Here is a 17392-nt window from a genome sequence, read left to right as displayed (position 1 = left end):
TAGCTGTACTCACACCCCCTGCTGTCAGCTAGCGGTACTCACTCCTCCTGCTGTCAGCAAGCAGTACTCACACCCCCTACTGTCAACTAGCAGTACTCACACCCCCTGCTGTCAGCTAGCGGTACTCACACCTCCTGCTGTCAGCTAGCAGTACTCACACCTCCTGCTGTCAGCTAGCTGTACTCACACCCCCTGCTGTCAGCTAGCGGTACTCACACCCCCTGCTGTCAGCTAGCAGTACTCACACCCCCTGCTGTCATTTAGCGGTACTCACACCACCTGCTGTCATTTAGCGGTACTCACACCCCCTGCTGTCATTTAGCGGTACTCACACCCCTTGCTGTCATTTAGCGGTACTCACACCCCCTGCTGTCATTTAGCGATACTCACACCTCCTGCTATCATTTAGCGGTACTCACACCTCCTGCTGTCAGCTAGCGGTGCTCACACCCCCTGCTGTCATTTATCAGTACTCACAACTCACACCCCCTGCTGTCATTTAGCGCTACTCACACCCCCTGCTGTCATTTAGCTATACTCACACCCCCTGCTGTCAGCTAGCGGTACTCACACCCCCTGCTGTCAGCTAGCGGTACTCACACCCCCTGCTGTCAGCTAGCGGTACTTACACCCCCTGCTGTCAGCTAGCAGTACTCACACCTGCTGCTGTCAGCTAGCGGTACTCACACCCCCTGCTGTCATTTATCAGCACTCACACCCCCTGCTGTCATTTATCAGTACTCACACCCCCTGCTGTCATTTAGCGCTACTCACACCCCCTGCTGTCATTTAGCTATACTCACACCCCCTGCTGTCAGCTAGCGGTACTCACACCCCCTGCTGTCAGCTAGCGGTACTCACACCCCCTGCTGTCAGCTAGCGGTACTCACACCTGCTGCTGTCAGCTAGCGGTACTCACACCCCCTGCTGTCATTTAGCGGTACTCTCACCCCCTGCTGTCATTTAGCGGTACTCACACCCCCTGCTGTCAGCTAGCGGTACTCACACCCCCTGCTGTCATTTAGCTGTACTCACACCCACTGCTGTCAGCTAGCGGTACTCACACCCCCTGCTGTCATTTAGCTGTACTCACACCCCCTGCTGTCAGCTAGCGGTACTCACACCCCCTGCTGTCAGCTAGCGGTACTCACTCCCCCTGCTGTCATTTAGCTGTTCTTACAACCCCTGCTGACAGCTAGCGGTACTCACACCCCCTGCTGTCAGCTAGCGGTACTCACACGCCACTGAGCCGGAGGAACTATGGGACTGACATGATAGTGGTGAAATAGAGATAGTGGGTAGTGCGGAGAAAAGGAGGAGGTTGGGGCAGAGGGAGAGGATGGAGAGAAAGACGAAGGAAGAGCAAGAGAGAAGAGGGGGCAGAACAAAAATTGCCAAGAAACCATCCAGTTTCAAACAGACTAGGGGAAGTGGCCATGCATCCTTCCTTTATTATCTCTGTGGTGAGTTTGTGGTTAGAGAGACTAGCGCACAGCTCATGGAGAGAGGGGCAGTGAGGGAGGGAGTGAGAGGGTGGGGAATTCTCTTTGAAGTTAGATTAAAAGCACATGTTTTTTTAGTTATATTTGGGACTGTGTGCGACTGTGATAATTTGTATTTTATTTTTATTTTACCCATATTTTACCAGTTAAGTTAACTGAGAACACATTGTCATTTACAGCAACGACCTGGAGAATAGTTACAGGGGGGGAGGAGGGGGGATGAGCTGTGTGACCCTGCTCTAGAGAGGATATCAGTAAAGAAGGTATTCTAAGCTCCTGCCTGTCCATTCTCAGATATCCGGGTCATTTGAGTTAGAATGACTGGCACCTGATACAGACATGCTATCACCTTACACACACACACACACACACACACACACACACACACACACACACACACACACGCACAGTTCCCTCTCCAGACTCATCTCAGAGCATCCTGTGAGTGACGGCCTGTACTCTGCAGATAAACAGCCCTGTGTGTCCCTATGCATGTAACTGTGTGTGTGTGTGTGTGTGTGTGTGTGTGTGTGTGTGTGTGTGTGTGTGTGTGCAGCCTGTGCTCTGCAGATAAACAACCTGCTGAGGAGAGAAGCAGAATGAGTCTCACTCACTGACTACTGATTGGATGGTGAGAGAGAGAGCGAGAGAGAGAAGCGCATTGGTAGAGGAGATGTGACTCTGTGTTTGGCTGTTTTGCTTTGTTCCCTGCAACCACTGAGCAGAGATGAATCCTGTAAAATGGCTGTCATAGGCTCTGGTTTCTCTGGCACTGCTGTGTGTGTGTGCTTGATGGTTTCCGTTAGCCGGTAATTGACAGCTTTTGGCCGATTCAAAAAATGTTGCCGGTCAAATGACTGGGAGAGAAAACAATAACATTGCTAAATAATGCTTTTTATTCATTGATGAAAAATAGTCGCTATACACTACCGTTCAAAGGTTTGGGGTCACTTAGAAATGTCCTTGTTTTTGAAAGAAAAGCACATTTTCTGTCCAATTAAACAACATCAAATTGATCAGGAATACAGTGTAGACATTGTTAATGTTGTAAATGACTATTGTAGCTGGACACGGCCCATTATCAGGGCCCATTATCAGCAACCATCACTCCTGTGTTCCAATGGCACGTTGTGTTAGATAATATACGTTTATCATTTTAAAAGGCTAATTGATCATTAGAAAACCCTTTTGCAATTATGTTAGCACAGCTGAAAACTGTTGTTCTGATTAAAGAAGCAATTAAACAATAAAAAAGCAATAACTGTCCACCTTTTAGACTATTTGAGTATCTGGAGCATCAGCATTTGTGGGTTCAGTTACAGGCTCAAAATGGCTAGAAACAAAGAACTTTCTTCTGGAACTCGTCAGTCTATTCTTGTTCTGAGAAATGATGGCTATTCCATGCTCAGCATTTCAGGCATGTCTTTGCATCATAGGCTGAGCCTGCTAATTACAGACAAAACCACACACACACACACACACATTCGCTGCTTCACATGTCAGCCCCTTTAGATTCTGTTACTGTGTGTCTAGTGGTACACACCACAGTGTTTAGACTACTGTGTGTACTGTATTCATGTTTTAACTAAGTTAGGGATCCAGTTACCCAGACATCCTTCGCTGACTGATTAAAGATCATGATCTCTCTCTCTCTCTCTCTCCCTCTCAGCATTGAATATATTTACCACAGGAATTGAATTGCTCTGTAAACAGCTTTTGTTCAATATTGTTTTGAATGCTTAAAGGGATAGTTCATCCAAAATATATATTTGGGTCAAATTACTCTTACCTTCAGTTGTGTCTGAAGGCCTATGGTGACAGAATCTACAATAATCCATTATTTACTTCTGGCTACAGCCTGGAGTTAGCGTATTAGCATCATCCGATTTCATCAGTGGTTCCAGGCGAACCGATGTTAGCAAAGCTGCACTGCAAACCGCAACTTCCTCAAACACTTCAAACTAAGTTCGGTAGTTGGTGGAGTTAGCAGGGATTTTTTTTACCTGCATACTGCTGAAATAATTGCTGGAATTTGGTTGCTCAAAACTGGAGCTATTTCCTCATGTAGCCGCAGCACAGAGCATCACTATGTGTTTTCCAGTGATGACGTCATCCACCTGGTGAAGGCACTTTGACGTGGATCGCTTTCCAGATGTCGACAAAACTGACCGGTAAACATAGGAAGTAGAAGAGCATTTGACAATTAGAATTTTATTGGAAAAATAACAACAGTCTCGCAGTGAGGAAAACATGGCTAGGTTCTTCACGAGTATCGACGATACCAAACTTAGTTTGAAGTGTTTTTGAGGAAGTTTCGGCTTGCAGTGCAGCTTTGCTAACATCCAGTTGCCTGGAACCACTGATTGAAGTCTGACGATGCTAACTCCAGGTAAGGGTAATTTTACCCATATACAGATTTTGGATGAATTATCCCTTAACTACCAACAGTCTGTTCATAGTAGACTTGGATATAAGCTGTTGTCTCCTACTGAATGTTCATGTTGCTCCATAAAGACCAGCTGTATTGTGTGTTCCAATAGTTTGAGTCCTGATCTGTCTTCTTCATGTTTCTCTCTTCAGACCTATGAGAGACCCTTCAAAGCAGCAGAACCTAGAGAGGGGGGGCTACTGCAACTACTGGGGGATGTCACCCCCCCAAAACACCAGCCCAAGCCCTCTATCCTACACACCACACCACTGCCCCCCCACACACTCACATACCAACCCCAACAGCAACACACACAGCCACCAAAGTTCACACACCAACATACACACAGTCCATCCTGGGCCACGCCTCCCTCCGCACCTCCAGCCAATCCAGTGCATGCGGAGCCTAGCAGAGAACCAGCGGGAGCCAATAGGAGCCCTCTCTCTGACCTGGCCCCTTCCTTCCTCAAACCTCCAATGAAGAGAGTACCAGGAAGCCCCTCCCCTCGCTCTTACAGCCCATCCCCCCATCGACACCTGAGCCCTGATCCCGTGTTGCCCGTAGTAACGGACGCTAGCATTCTAAACCTGACCTCTCTCTCCAGAGGGCGGGGCTTACAGGAGGTCAGTGAGCAGCTGTTTGGAAACATCAAGAGGAAGTACGGCAGGAAGGACCCCCAGAGGACTCAGGGTAATACCCACAATGCAGAGCTGCCATGGGGAAGGAGGGCAGAGAAAGATGCAGAGAGTCCAATAGTTCCAGATGAAAGGCAGAAGTTCAGGAGGGAGGAGACCCCTGAGCTGGAGAGAGAAGAGAAGGAGCGGGAGAGCATAGGAAGGACAGGAGAGGAGGAGGAGAGGGAGATGCCAACGCTTGGTGCTCCTGTGCTGATGGAGGAGGGAAAAGGGAGGAAGAGGAGGAGGAGGCGGTCTCTCCAGGAGTCACTCACCCAGGAGGACCAATCGGAGCAGCTGCAGGGCACTGACATCACAGAGAGGAATGAATCAGGGCCTCCGGAGCCCAAAGTGTCCCACAAAATGAAAGGCCACAAGATGGAATCATACAAGAGTGAGTCTAGGTCAGGTCGGGGTGAGGAGGGTAGCCAGCCAGAGGCAGACGGAGACAGAGGAGAGAATGGGGAGAGAGCAGACAGAGCAGAGAAAGGAGAGAGAGGAGAGAAGGGAGAGAAAGGAGCGAGAGGAGACAAAGGAGAGAAGGCGGGGAGAGGAGAGAGGGGGATGAGTGGGGCCGACATGGAATCAGCCATGATCCAGAGCTGGGTGAGGAAAAACCCAGTTGGCCGTCCTAGATCATCCACAGACCCCCACAAACACCCTGACCCTAACCCTAGCCCCAGATTGCCAAGCCCTAACCTTAACCATATCCATAGTCCAAGATCCAGTCTCAACCCTAACCCTACACTGCCCAACCTAAGCCCCGGCCTTAACCCTATCCCCAACACCAGCCCAAAACTCAGCCCTTACCCCAGACCCCCTAAGACCAAGGACCGGTGGTCCTACCTCAAGTCCCGAAGCCCCCCAGGCCTGATCCAGAGGGAGAGTGGCCGCAGCCCCCTGTCAACCATGTCTGAGCCCCCCTCTGCCTTCCCCATCACCCCCTCCAGCCCCCTGTACACCAACACAGATAGTCTGACTGTCCACACCCCCGCCAAGCGCAAACGAGGTCGTCCCAAAAAACAACCCCTGCTCACTGTGGAAACCATCCATGAAGGCACTTCCACCTCCCCCCTGAGCCCTCTGGCCCGGGAGAACCCCGCGGGGCTCAGCCGCAGGAGGAAGACTCACACGCTAACCACGCTAGCCCAAATCACATCGGGTTCCATTAGCCCCAATGCTAATGGGTTGAAACTGCAGCGCAGTGAGGGTGGCCATGTCAGGTCGGTGAAGAAGCTGAAGCTGGGGAAGGTGCAGAGTATCCTGAATGAGATCCTATCAGGCTCCGGCCAACATGGCAGCCTGGCACTGAAGTCAGCCTCAGCTCCTGTCTCTTCCACCATGACGGCCATGGCCTCTACCATTGAGGCGCATCTGGGGAAACAAATCAACGTCAGTAAGAGAGGAACCATCTATATCGGGAAAAAGAGAGGGAGGAAGCCACGCTCCAACACCCAAACCCTTCCCCACAGGGGCGGGGCCAAGCCTCCTTTGCCTGTCCCCATGTCCAGCCTGTACAACAGCCTTCTAGTGCCTTCCACCCTCCCTCCCAGCTCCACTACCCTCCTCCTCAGACCCAGTCACACCCTGTCCTCTCTGTGCCTCCCTGGCCCTCGCGGCCCCTACTCTGACTCCACCATGCCCAGCCTGCAGCCCATCAGTGCCCTGCCCTCTAAACCCCTAGGCAGGGGGCTACTGGGAGCCGGCTGGAAGCTGTCTCCCCCGCTCCTCCTGGCCAACTCCCCGTCCCACCTATCTGAGGGGGCAGCATCGGTCAAGGAGGTGACGCTGTCACCCATCAGCGAATCACACAGCGAGGAGACCATTCCCAGCGACAGCGGCATAGGGACAGACAACAACAGCACCTCTGACCAAACAGAGAAGGGAACCAACGCACGACGCAGGTATCTATCTCTCTAGGAGTGAGTCCGTGAGTGAGTTGAGTGCGCGCGTGAGGGTGTTTGTTAGTTAGTAGTAAGTGAATGCAATAGTATGTTCATTAGTTAGTAGTAAGTGAGTGTGTCAGGTAGGTAGGCAGTTAGTTAGTTGATGTTGCCCAGGGGTTTGGTTGAATCCACAGTAGCATCATTGTACATCCAGTTGACAGGATGATGTTGTGTGTTGCAGATACTCATTTGACCTGTCTGGGTTTGAGGCTGCGGAGGCTGCAGCTCTGGAGGCCTCCAGTCGCGGCAGTAGGGGTCGCTGCGTGCGGCAGGCGGCAGTGGTGGACAACTTCATGTCCCAGCAAGAGAAGAAGCAGAAACACCGCAGGAAGAGGAAGTGCCTGCAGAGCCGCGACCACCTGCACTTCCTGTCTGAGCTAGAAGAGGTATCAAATCAAACCTCCTATTAAAATCTCCTCAAACGTAGTGTATGAGTAGAATGAAGTTACCACTAGACTTATTGTGTATTATGTGGTTTTAGAGGCAGGGTTCATTGTGATGTCTGGAATAGAACAGATTGAACCGTATCAAACAGATGGAAACCCCAAGTGGTTGATATCTTTCCATTCCAGCCATTAAAATGAGCACATCTTCATATATTTCTAAATAGGCCCACAAGCCTCATCAGGACTGTATTATAACAAAACATTAGGAACTCTTTCCATGACATAGACTGACCAGTTGAATCCAGATTTAAACCATGATCCCTTGTTGATGTCACTTGTTAATTTCACTTCAATCAGGTTCGATGAAGGGGAGGAGACCGGTTAAAGAAGGTGTTTTAAGCCTTGAGACAGTTGAGACATGGATTGTGTATGTGTACGATTCAGAGGGTGAATGGATAAAACAAAAGATTTAAGTGTCTTTAAACGAGGTATGGTAGTGGATGCCAGGTGCACCGGTTTGTGTCAAGAACTGCAAATCTGCTGGGTTTTTCACGCTCAACAGTTTCCTGTGTGTATCAAGAATGGTCCACCACCCAATGGACATCCAGCCAACTTGACCCAACTGTGGGAAGCATTGGAGTCAACATGGGCCAGAATCCCTGTGGAACGCCTTCAACACCTTGTAGATTCCATGCACCAAAGAATTGAGGATGTTATGAGGGCAAAAGGGAGGGGGGGGGGGGGGGGGTGCAACTCAATATTTGGTAGACTTGATGTATTATCCAGTACTGATTTAATATGACTGTGTTATATTATCCTGTATGGTTGAGCGGTATCTGTGTTTTCATATCGACACGAGGAAATCAAGATGGCAGACAGCTGTAAAGATGTTTCAAACACGGCAGAAAGCTCACAGTATCTGATGCCCGGTCTCTTTATTCATTCAGACACCTCCTTAGATAACTAACTAGCAAGTTAAACTAAACAAGTAGCAAGTTAAACTAAACAACTAGCAAGTTAAACTAAGGGGTCGCGTTGACGCAACATTTCTGCAATTTTCATGCCGAAAAAAAGATAAAACGCGTAAGAAATATCTCAAATGCTTCTTATTGTAATTTCTGCTCGGCATCAGACAAATGTTATGCTTCTGTTGCACTTCTCCACTCGGATAAGAATTCCCAAACGGGCGTTCTATCAGCAGAGGACTCTCTGACCGAGGCGTAGCTACTTTTCTCCAATACGTTTCTCGTTGTAGCCAAGTTACTTGCTCTGGTAAAATGCAAGATTAACTTTAAGCAAAACATTATGAAATGTAGCTGGCTACATTCGTTCGATGATAAACATTATAAATATGATAACTTTTTAATTGTAAGCTCATTTACTTGTCAATACACAGCTTCCGCTTTCTCCCGTTGTGCTATTTACAAACAAACACATGACTGGCTCAACTGTTCCGGGGAACTACGGTAAGCTTCAAAATGTCAAATGTGACAAGTGAAATGAAGAACACAATCTGATTTATCTCCTAACGTATTGCGCAAGTTGACCGCAGGTATTCACTTAAAAAAAATAGCTACAAATATTCAAAAGTATTGAAAAACTGTTTCAACAGTATTGACGCTATTGGAAAAACCATTGCATGGCTATTTCCAAATACCACGGTATACAATATTACTGCCTAAGTCTATTATCCAGTACTGTTAAATGATCCAGTTCTGATGTGGCCTCCTCCTCCTCCTCTCCTCTGCCAGGTTGTGGTGAAGCTACAGCAGCTACATGTGTCTCACCGACGCTACGCCTCCTGCTACCCTCAGCACCCCTACCCCTCCATCTTCCGCCTCAACTTCCACCACCACTACTACCCCCTGACCTACGACCCCTACCCCTGTGACCCCGCCCCTTACTTGCGCAGGACCGCCGAGCTCAAGGCCAAGAGGAGGCGCGGCCGGCCCGCCAAAGCCAGTGAGCCAATCACGTCCAAGCTGCCTTTTGTCCAGGGGTTTGGGTATCCACTGGCAGGGGGGAACTACTATGCACCGTATGCCATGCCTTACGCCCCGCCTCTGAGCCTGGGCTACTACCCCCCAGCACCCTCCCTCTACCTGCCCCACCATTCCCATAGCCCTTCACCACCCTCCCACTTCATGAGGCCTGCTGTCCCCCCTCCTAAGTTCCACTCTGGAGGCCACTCCAAGCTCCAGGCCGGGGCCAAGCTACGGACGTCTAGCGGCCCACTGCAGGCTTCCTCTGGTCGGGGAGAAGGACTGGGATCCCTGGGTGGTGATGGTGGAGGGGTGAGGCTCCACAAGAGGAAACACAAGCACAAACACAAGCACAAGGAAGAGACCCCTCTCCTCTCACCTCATGACAGACAGGAGCTGGGCGGGCTCTTCAGCGGTGCCAAGACTAATGGGCTGCTCAACCTGTTGACTGACAGGCGGGAGATGAACAATCCGAAGCATCAGGAGCAGCAAAGGGGGGGTGGGCGAGGCTCTAGAGGGGGGTCCCGAGGAGCGATGTTTGAGTCGGACCCTCTCTCTTCTCTCTCCATGGACCATGTCCAGTTCCGCCCACGCATGCCCGGACAGCCAATGAGCAGCTTCCTGAGCAGCTACAGGAGCCAATCACAGTGGCCAGAGCTGACCTCTGACCTTTTTAGATTGCGGGAGGAGGGCAGTGGGCGTGGCAGAAGAAGGGGCTTAGCAGTGTTCGGAGAGGAAGGGGTGATGTCATTCCACAATGCCAGGAAAGAGAAGAGCCAAGAAACAGAAGAGCCGTTCCACAATGCCAGCCCCACTCTAACAGGTAACAACTTATTACTACTCTATAACAGGCTTATTACCGTGTTATAACAACTTATTACTACTCTATAACAGGCTTATTACCGTGTTATAACACAGCCCCACTCTGACAGGTAACAACTTATTACTACTCTATAACAGGCTTATTACCGTGTTATAACACAGCCCCACTCTAACAGGTAACAACTTATTACTACTCTATAACAGGCTTATTACCGTGTTATAACAACTTATTACTACTCTATAACAGGCTTATTACCGTGTTATAACACAGCCCCACTCTGACAGGTAACAACTTATTACTACTCTATAACAGGCTTATTACCGTGTTATAACACAGCCCCACTCTGACGGCTAACAACTTATTACTACTCTATAACAGGCTTATTACCGTGTTATAACACAGCCCCACTCTGACGGCTAACAACTTATTACTACTCTATAACAGGCTTATTACCGTGTTATAACACAGCCCCACTCTGACGGCTAACAACTTATTACTACTCTATAACAGGCTTATTACCGTGTTATAACACAGCCCCACTCTAACAGGTAACAACTTATTACTACTCTATAACAGGCTTATTACCGTGTTATAACAACTTATTACTACTCTATAACAGGCTTATTACCGTGTTATAACACAGCCCCACTCTAACAGGTAACAACTTATTACTACTCTATAACAGGCTTATTACCGTGTTATAACACAGCCCCACTCTGACGGCTAACAACTTATTACTACTCTATAACAGGCTTATTACCGTGTTATAACACAGCCCCACTCTGACGGCTAACAACTTATTACTACTCTATAACAGGCTTATTACCGTGTTATAACAACTTATTACTACTCTATAACAGGCTTATTACCGTGTTATAACACAGCCCCACTCTGACAGGTAACAACTTATTACTACTCTATAACAGGCTTATTACCGTGTTATAACACAGCCCCACTCTGACGGGTAACAACTTATTACTACTCTATAACAGGCTTATTACCGTGTTATAACACAGCCCCGTCTCTCCAGATATCTGATTTTTTTGTACCGATGCGCTGCATTACTTCCAGTCTCTATAGTGAAAACAACATCAGTAATTCCTTCTTCTTCTTCTTCATTTAAAAAAACTTAAACTGTATATATATGATATGGATAGCATATAAGATGTCTGCCCAGTTTTCAGAGCAGACAGATGAACATGTGTAAGCCTATAGCAGACAAAGAGGTAGTCAGCTCCTAAAACACTAAATACTGAACAAATGTGTTTTTGGTACATTCTGTATTCTGAGTGCAGCGAGCACATCTGGCCAGAGAGAGAGAGAGAACGAAACGCATGGCTGGAAAGGACTATAATTCACCAATCTCTCCCTCCCTCCATCCATTCCTCCCAGCCTGCCAATGGTTGGTCCCAGAGATATATGATTCTCAGGTTGTGATTTATATTCTCCAAACAGGCTGTAAAAGGCAGTGGCTGTGTTAACAGAGCTGGCCACCAGCCAGGGCTTTAATGAGTGGGGCCTAGTCCAGTGGAGGGGGAGAGAAGCCAGGGGCTCACTTAGATTACATCCCCCTCCCCGGGGGACCCGCGGGGGGTGACTCACAGACACACTACCCCCTCTCTCTAACCCCCCTTTTTCTCTCTCCTTCCTCCATCTCTCGTTCTGCCCCAGACAGGTTATACCACTTCTTTCTCTCTCTTCCCTCACATCCCTCTCTCTTCTCCCTGTCCCCTATCTTTCTGGCCTCTACTCCCTCCCTCTCTCTCAATAAACTCTCCCCTGTCTCCCTCTCTCTCTCCTCCTTCTCTCACCTACCCTCTTCACTCCCTCTCTCTTCTGTCTCCCCTCCCTCTCTCTCCCCCGTCTCTCCTCACTCTACCAGCATGACTTACTGCTACGCTCCACAGACCAGCCCCAGCCCAATTAAAACACACACACACACACACACACACACACACACACACACACACACTGATCTAAAATTCATATTATCCTCCACTCTTGTGTGATTGAATGTGTTTCTAAATCATTTCCTCCCTGTGATTGGGTGTTTATCTGAGCCTGATTTGAACTGTGTGTGTGTGTGTGTGTGTGTGTGTGTGTGTGTGTGTGTGTGTGTGTGTGTGTGTGTGTGTGTGTGTGTGTGTGTGTGGTGTGTGCTCCCACGAATCAGCAGGTTCCACTGCAGCTGACAGCAATCTCTCACATAATCATTTGTATAAAAGCAGGTCATCCTTTTTGCAGAGTTAATGAGAGTGATTTTCTCTTTGCGTACACACACACACACAAACAATAGAATCCTTCCTCCTGCAGTTGGCTGAAAGCTCTGGAGAGCAGTGTACCTTAAACACAGATCTTACCATACCCAAATCTTATTGAATAGGGTGGAGGACGCAAAACAGAACTGCCTTCAGATCAGTCACAGAGCTATAGACACTGAAGAACTGCCTTCAGATCAGTCACAGAGCTATAGACACTGAAGAACTGCCTTCAGATCAGTCACAGAGCTATAGACCCTGAAGAACTGCCTTCAGATCAGTCACAGAGCTATAGACAATGAAGAACTGCCTTCAGATCAGTCACGGAGCAATAGACACTGAAGAACTGCCTTCAGATCAGTCACAGAGCTATAGACACTGAAGAACTGCCTTCAGATCAGTCACAGAGCTATAGACACTGAAGAACTGCCTTCAGATCAGTCACAGAGCTATAGACACTGAAGAACTGCTGAAGGTCATCATTTTTTATGATACATATATGCAGCTCGTAAATTTCTGCTACTTAATGTGTGTGTGTATGTGTGTGTGTGTGTCCGCACCTAATAAATTGCTGCTACTCAGTGCTTAGCGTATTAGACTAATGACTCTTTGTCTCAGTAGAAGAGAGGCTATGGACAGGAGGCTTTATTATACAGAACACTATGGACAGGAGGCTTTATTATACAGAACACTATGGACAGGAGGCTTTATTATACAGAACACTATGGACAGGAGGCTTAATTATACAGAACACTATGGACAGGAGGCTTTATTATACAGAACACTATGGACAGGAGGCTTTATACAGAACACTATGGACAGGAGGCTTAATTATACAGAACACTATGGACAGGAGGCTTTATTATACAGAACACTATGGACAGGAGGCTTTATTATACAGAACACTATGGACAGGAGGCTTTATACAGAACACTATGGACAGGAGGCTTAATTATACAGACCACTATGGACAGGAGGCTTTATTATACAGAACACTATGGACATGAGGCTTTATTATACAGAACACTATGGACAGGAGGCTTTATACAGAACACTATGGACAGGAGGATTTATACAGAACACTATGGACAGGAGGCTTTATTATACAGAACACTATGGACAGGAGGCTTAATTATACAGAACACTATGGACAGGAGGCTTTATTATACAGAACACTATGGACAGGAGGCTTTATACAGAACACTATGGACAGGAGGCTTTATTATACAGAACACTATGGACAGGAGGCTTTATTATACAGAACACTATGGACAGGAGGCTTTATACAGAACACTATGGACAGGAGGCTTTATTATACAGAACACTATGGACAGGAGGCTTTATACAGAACACTATGGACAAGAGGCTTTATTATACAGAACACTATGGACAGGAGGCTTTATTATACAGAACACTATGGACAGGAGGCTTTATTATACAGAACACAATGGACAGGAGGCTTTATACAGAACACTATGGACAGGAGGCTTTATTATACAGAACACTATGGACAGGAGGCTTTATACAGAACACTATGGACAGGAGGCTTTATTATACAGAACACTATGGACAGGAGGCTTTATTATACAGAACACTATGGACAGGAGGCTTTATACAGAACACTATGGACAGGAGGCTTTATTATACAGAACACTATGGACAGGAGGCTTTATTATACAGAACACTATGGACAGGAGGCTTTATACAGAACACTATGGACAGGAGGCTTTATACAGAACACCATGGACAGGAGGCTTTATTATACAGAACACTATGGACAGGAGGCTTTATACAGAACACTATGGACAGGAGGCTTAATTATACAGAACACTATGGACAGGAGGCTTTATTATACAGAACACTATGGACAGGAGGCTTAATTATACAGAACACTATGGACAGGAGGCTTTATTATACAGAACACTATGGACAGGAGGCTTTATTATACAGAACACTATGGACAGGAGGCTTTATTGTACAGAACACTATGGACAGGAGGCTTTATACAGAACACTATGGACAGGAGGCTTTATACAGAACACTATGGACAGGAGGCTTTATTATACAGAACACTATGGACAGGAGGCTTTATTATACAGAACACTATGGACAGGAGGCTTTATTATACAGAACACTATGGACAGGAGGCTTTATACAGAACACTATGGACAGGAGGCTTTATTATACAGAACACTATGGACAGGAGGCTTTATTATACAGAACACTATGGACAGGAGGCTTTATTATACAGAACACTATGGACAGGAGGCTTTATACAGAACACTATGGACAGGAGGCTTTATTATACAGAACACTATGGACAGGAGGCTTTATTATACAGAACACTATGGACAGGAGGCTTTATTATACAGAACACTATGGGACAGGAGGCTTTATTATACAGAACACTATGGACAGGAGGCTTTATTATACAGAACACTATGGACAGGAGGCTTAATTATACAGAACACTATGGACAGGAGGCTTTATTATACAGAACACTATGGACAGGAGGCTTTATTATACAGAACACTATGGACAGGAGGCTTTATTATACAGAACACTATGGACAGGAGGCTTTATACAGAACACTATGGACAGGAGGCTTTATACAGAACACTATGGACAGGAGGCTTTATTATACAGAACACTATGGACAGGAGGCTTTATACAGAACACTATGGACAGGAGGCTTTATTATACAGAACACTATGGACAGGAGGCTTAATTATACAGAACACTATGGACAGGAGGCTTTATTATACAGAACACTATGGACAGGAGGCTTTATACAGAACACTATGGACAGGAGGCTTTATACAGAACACTATGGACAGGAGGCTTAATTATACAGAACACTATGGACAGGAGGCTTTATTATACAGAACACTATGGACAGGAGGCTTTATTATACAGAACACTATGGACAGGAGGCTTTATTATACAGAACACTATGGACAGGAGGCTTTATTATACAGAACACTATGGACAGGCTTTATTATACAGAACACTATGGACAGGAGGCTTTATTATACAGAACACTATGGACAGGAGGCTTTATACAGAACACTATGGACAGGAGGCTTTATACAGAACACTATGGACAGGAGGCTTTATTATACAGAACACTATGGACAGGAGGCTTTATTATACAGAACACTATGGACAGGAGGCTTTATTATACAGAACACTATGGACAGGAGGCTTTATTATACAGAACACTATGGACAGGAGGCTTTATTATACAGAACACTATGGACAGGAGGCTTTATTATACAGAACACTATGGACAGGAGGCTTTATTATACAGAACACTATGGACAGGAGGCTTTATACAGAACACTATGGACAGGAGGCTTTATTATACATAACACTATGGACAGGAGGCTTTATTATACAGAACACTATGGACAGGAGGCTTTATTATACAGAACACTATACAGGAGGCTTCATACAGAACACTATGGACAGGAGGCTTTATTATACAGAACACTATGGACAGGAGGCTTTATTATACAGAACACTATGGACAGGAGGCTTTATACAGAACACTATGGACAGGAGGCTTTATACAGAACACTATGGACAGGAGGCTTTATACAGAACACTATGGACAGGAGGCTTTATACAGAACACTATGGACAGGAGGCTTTATTATACAGAACACTATGGACAGGAGGCTTTATACAGAACACTACGGACAGGAGGCTTTATTATACAGAACACTATGGACAGGAGGCTTTATACAGAACACTATGGACAGGAGGCTTTATAATACAGAACACTATGGACAGGAGGCTTTATTATACAGAACACTATGGACAGGAGGCTTTATTATACAGAACACTATGGACAGGAGGCTTTATACAGAACACTATGGACAGGAGGCTTTATTATACAGAACACTATACAGGAGGCTTTATACAGAACACTATGGACAGGAGGCTTTATTATACAGAACACTATGGACAGGAGGCTTTATTATACAGAACACTATGGACAGGAGGCTTTATACAGAACACTATGGACAGGAGGCTTTATTATACAGAACACTATGGACAGGAGGCTTTATTATACAGAACACTATGGACAGGAGGCTTTATTATACAGAACACTATGGACAGGAGGCTTTATACAGAACACTATGGACAGGAGGCTTTATTATACAGAACACTATGGACAGGAGGCTTTATTATACAGAACACTATGGACAGGAGACTTTATACAGAACACTATGGACAGGAGGCTTTATTATGCAGAACACTATGGACAGGAGGCTTTATACAGAACACTATGGGACAGGAGGCTTTATTATACAGAACACTATGGACAGGAGGCTTTATTATACAGAACACTATGGACAGGAGGCTTTATACAGAACACTATGGGACAGGAGGCTTTATACAGAACACTATGGACAGGAGGCTTTATTATACAGAACACTATGGACAGGAGGCTTAATTATACAGAACACTATGGACAGGAGGCTTAATTATACAGAACACTATGGACAGGAGGCTTTATTATGCAGAACACTATGGACAGGAGGCTTAATTATACAGAACACTATGGACAGGAGGCTTTATTATACAGAACACTATGGACAGGAGGCTTTATTATACAGAACACTATGGACAGGAGGCTTTATTATACAGAACACTATGGACAGGAGGCTTTATACAGAACACTATGGACAGGAGGCTTTATTATACAGAACACTATGGACAGGAGGCTTTATACAGAACACTATGGACAGCAGGCTTTATTATACAGAACACTATGGACAGGAGGCTTTATTGTACAGAACACTATGGACAGGAGGCTTTATTGTACAGAACACTATGGACAGGAGGCTTTATTATACAGAACACTATGGACAGGAGGCTTTATTATACAGAACACTATGGACAGGAGGCTTTATTATACAGAACACAATGGGACAGGAGGCTTTATACAGAACACTATGGACAGGAGGCTTAATTATACAGAACACTATGGACAGGAGGCTTTATTATACAGAACACTATGGACAGGAGGCTTTATTATACAGAACACTATGGACAGGAGGCTTTATTATACAGAACACTATGGGACAGGAGGCTTTATACAGAACACTCTGGACAGGAGGCTTTATTATACAGAACACTATGGACAGGAGGCTTTATTATACAGAACACTATGGACAGGAGGCTTTATTATACAGAACACTATGGACAGGAGGCTTTATTATACAGAACACTATGGACAGGAGGCTTTATACAGAACACTATGGACAGGAGGCTTTATTATACAGAACACTATGGACAGGAGGCTTTATTATACAGAACACTATGGACAGGAGGCTTTATTATACAGAACACTATACAGGAGGCTTCATACAGAACACTATGGAC

The 17392-nt window shown here is 46.2% G+C and overlaps 1 protein-coding gene across 2 annotated transcripts in view; it reads left to right on the top strand.

Moving 5' to 3' along the window:
- Positions 1-17392, top strand: part of setbp1 (SET binding protein 1) — a 58031-nt gene that overhangs the window by 29141 nt on the left and 11498 nt on the right. For both annotated transcript variants that reach the window (XR_005052065.1, XM_036979922.1), the window contains exons 3-5: positions 4083-6508; positions 6732-6936; positions 8688-9741. Coding sequence is in view for 1 of the 2 variants with exons in the window: in XM_036979922.1 (XP_036835817.1) it covers positions 4083-6508; positions 6732-6936; positions 8688-9741 (3685 nt within the window). In the remaining variant the exon portion in view is untranslated. The remainder of the gene's footprint in view (positions 1-4082; positions 6509-6731; positions 6937-8687; positions 9742-17392) is intronic.

This window comes from Oncorhynchus mykiss, chromosome 6 (assembly GCF_013265735.2).
Source record: "Oncorhynchus mykiss isolate Arlee chromosome 6, USDA_OmykA_1.1, whole genome shotgun sequence".
NCBI classification, from domain to species: domain Eukaryota; kingdom Metazoa; phylum Chordata; class Actinopteri; order Salmoniformes; family Salmonidae; genus Oncorhynchus; species Oncorhynchus mykiss.
Note: the sequence above shows the minus strand (reverse complement) of the source record. Positions and strands in the feature narration are given on the sequence as shown.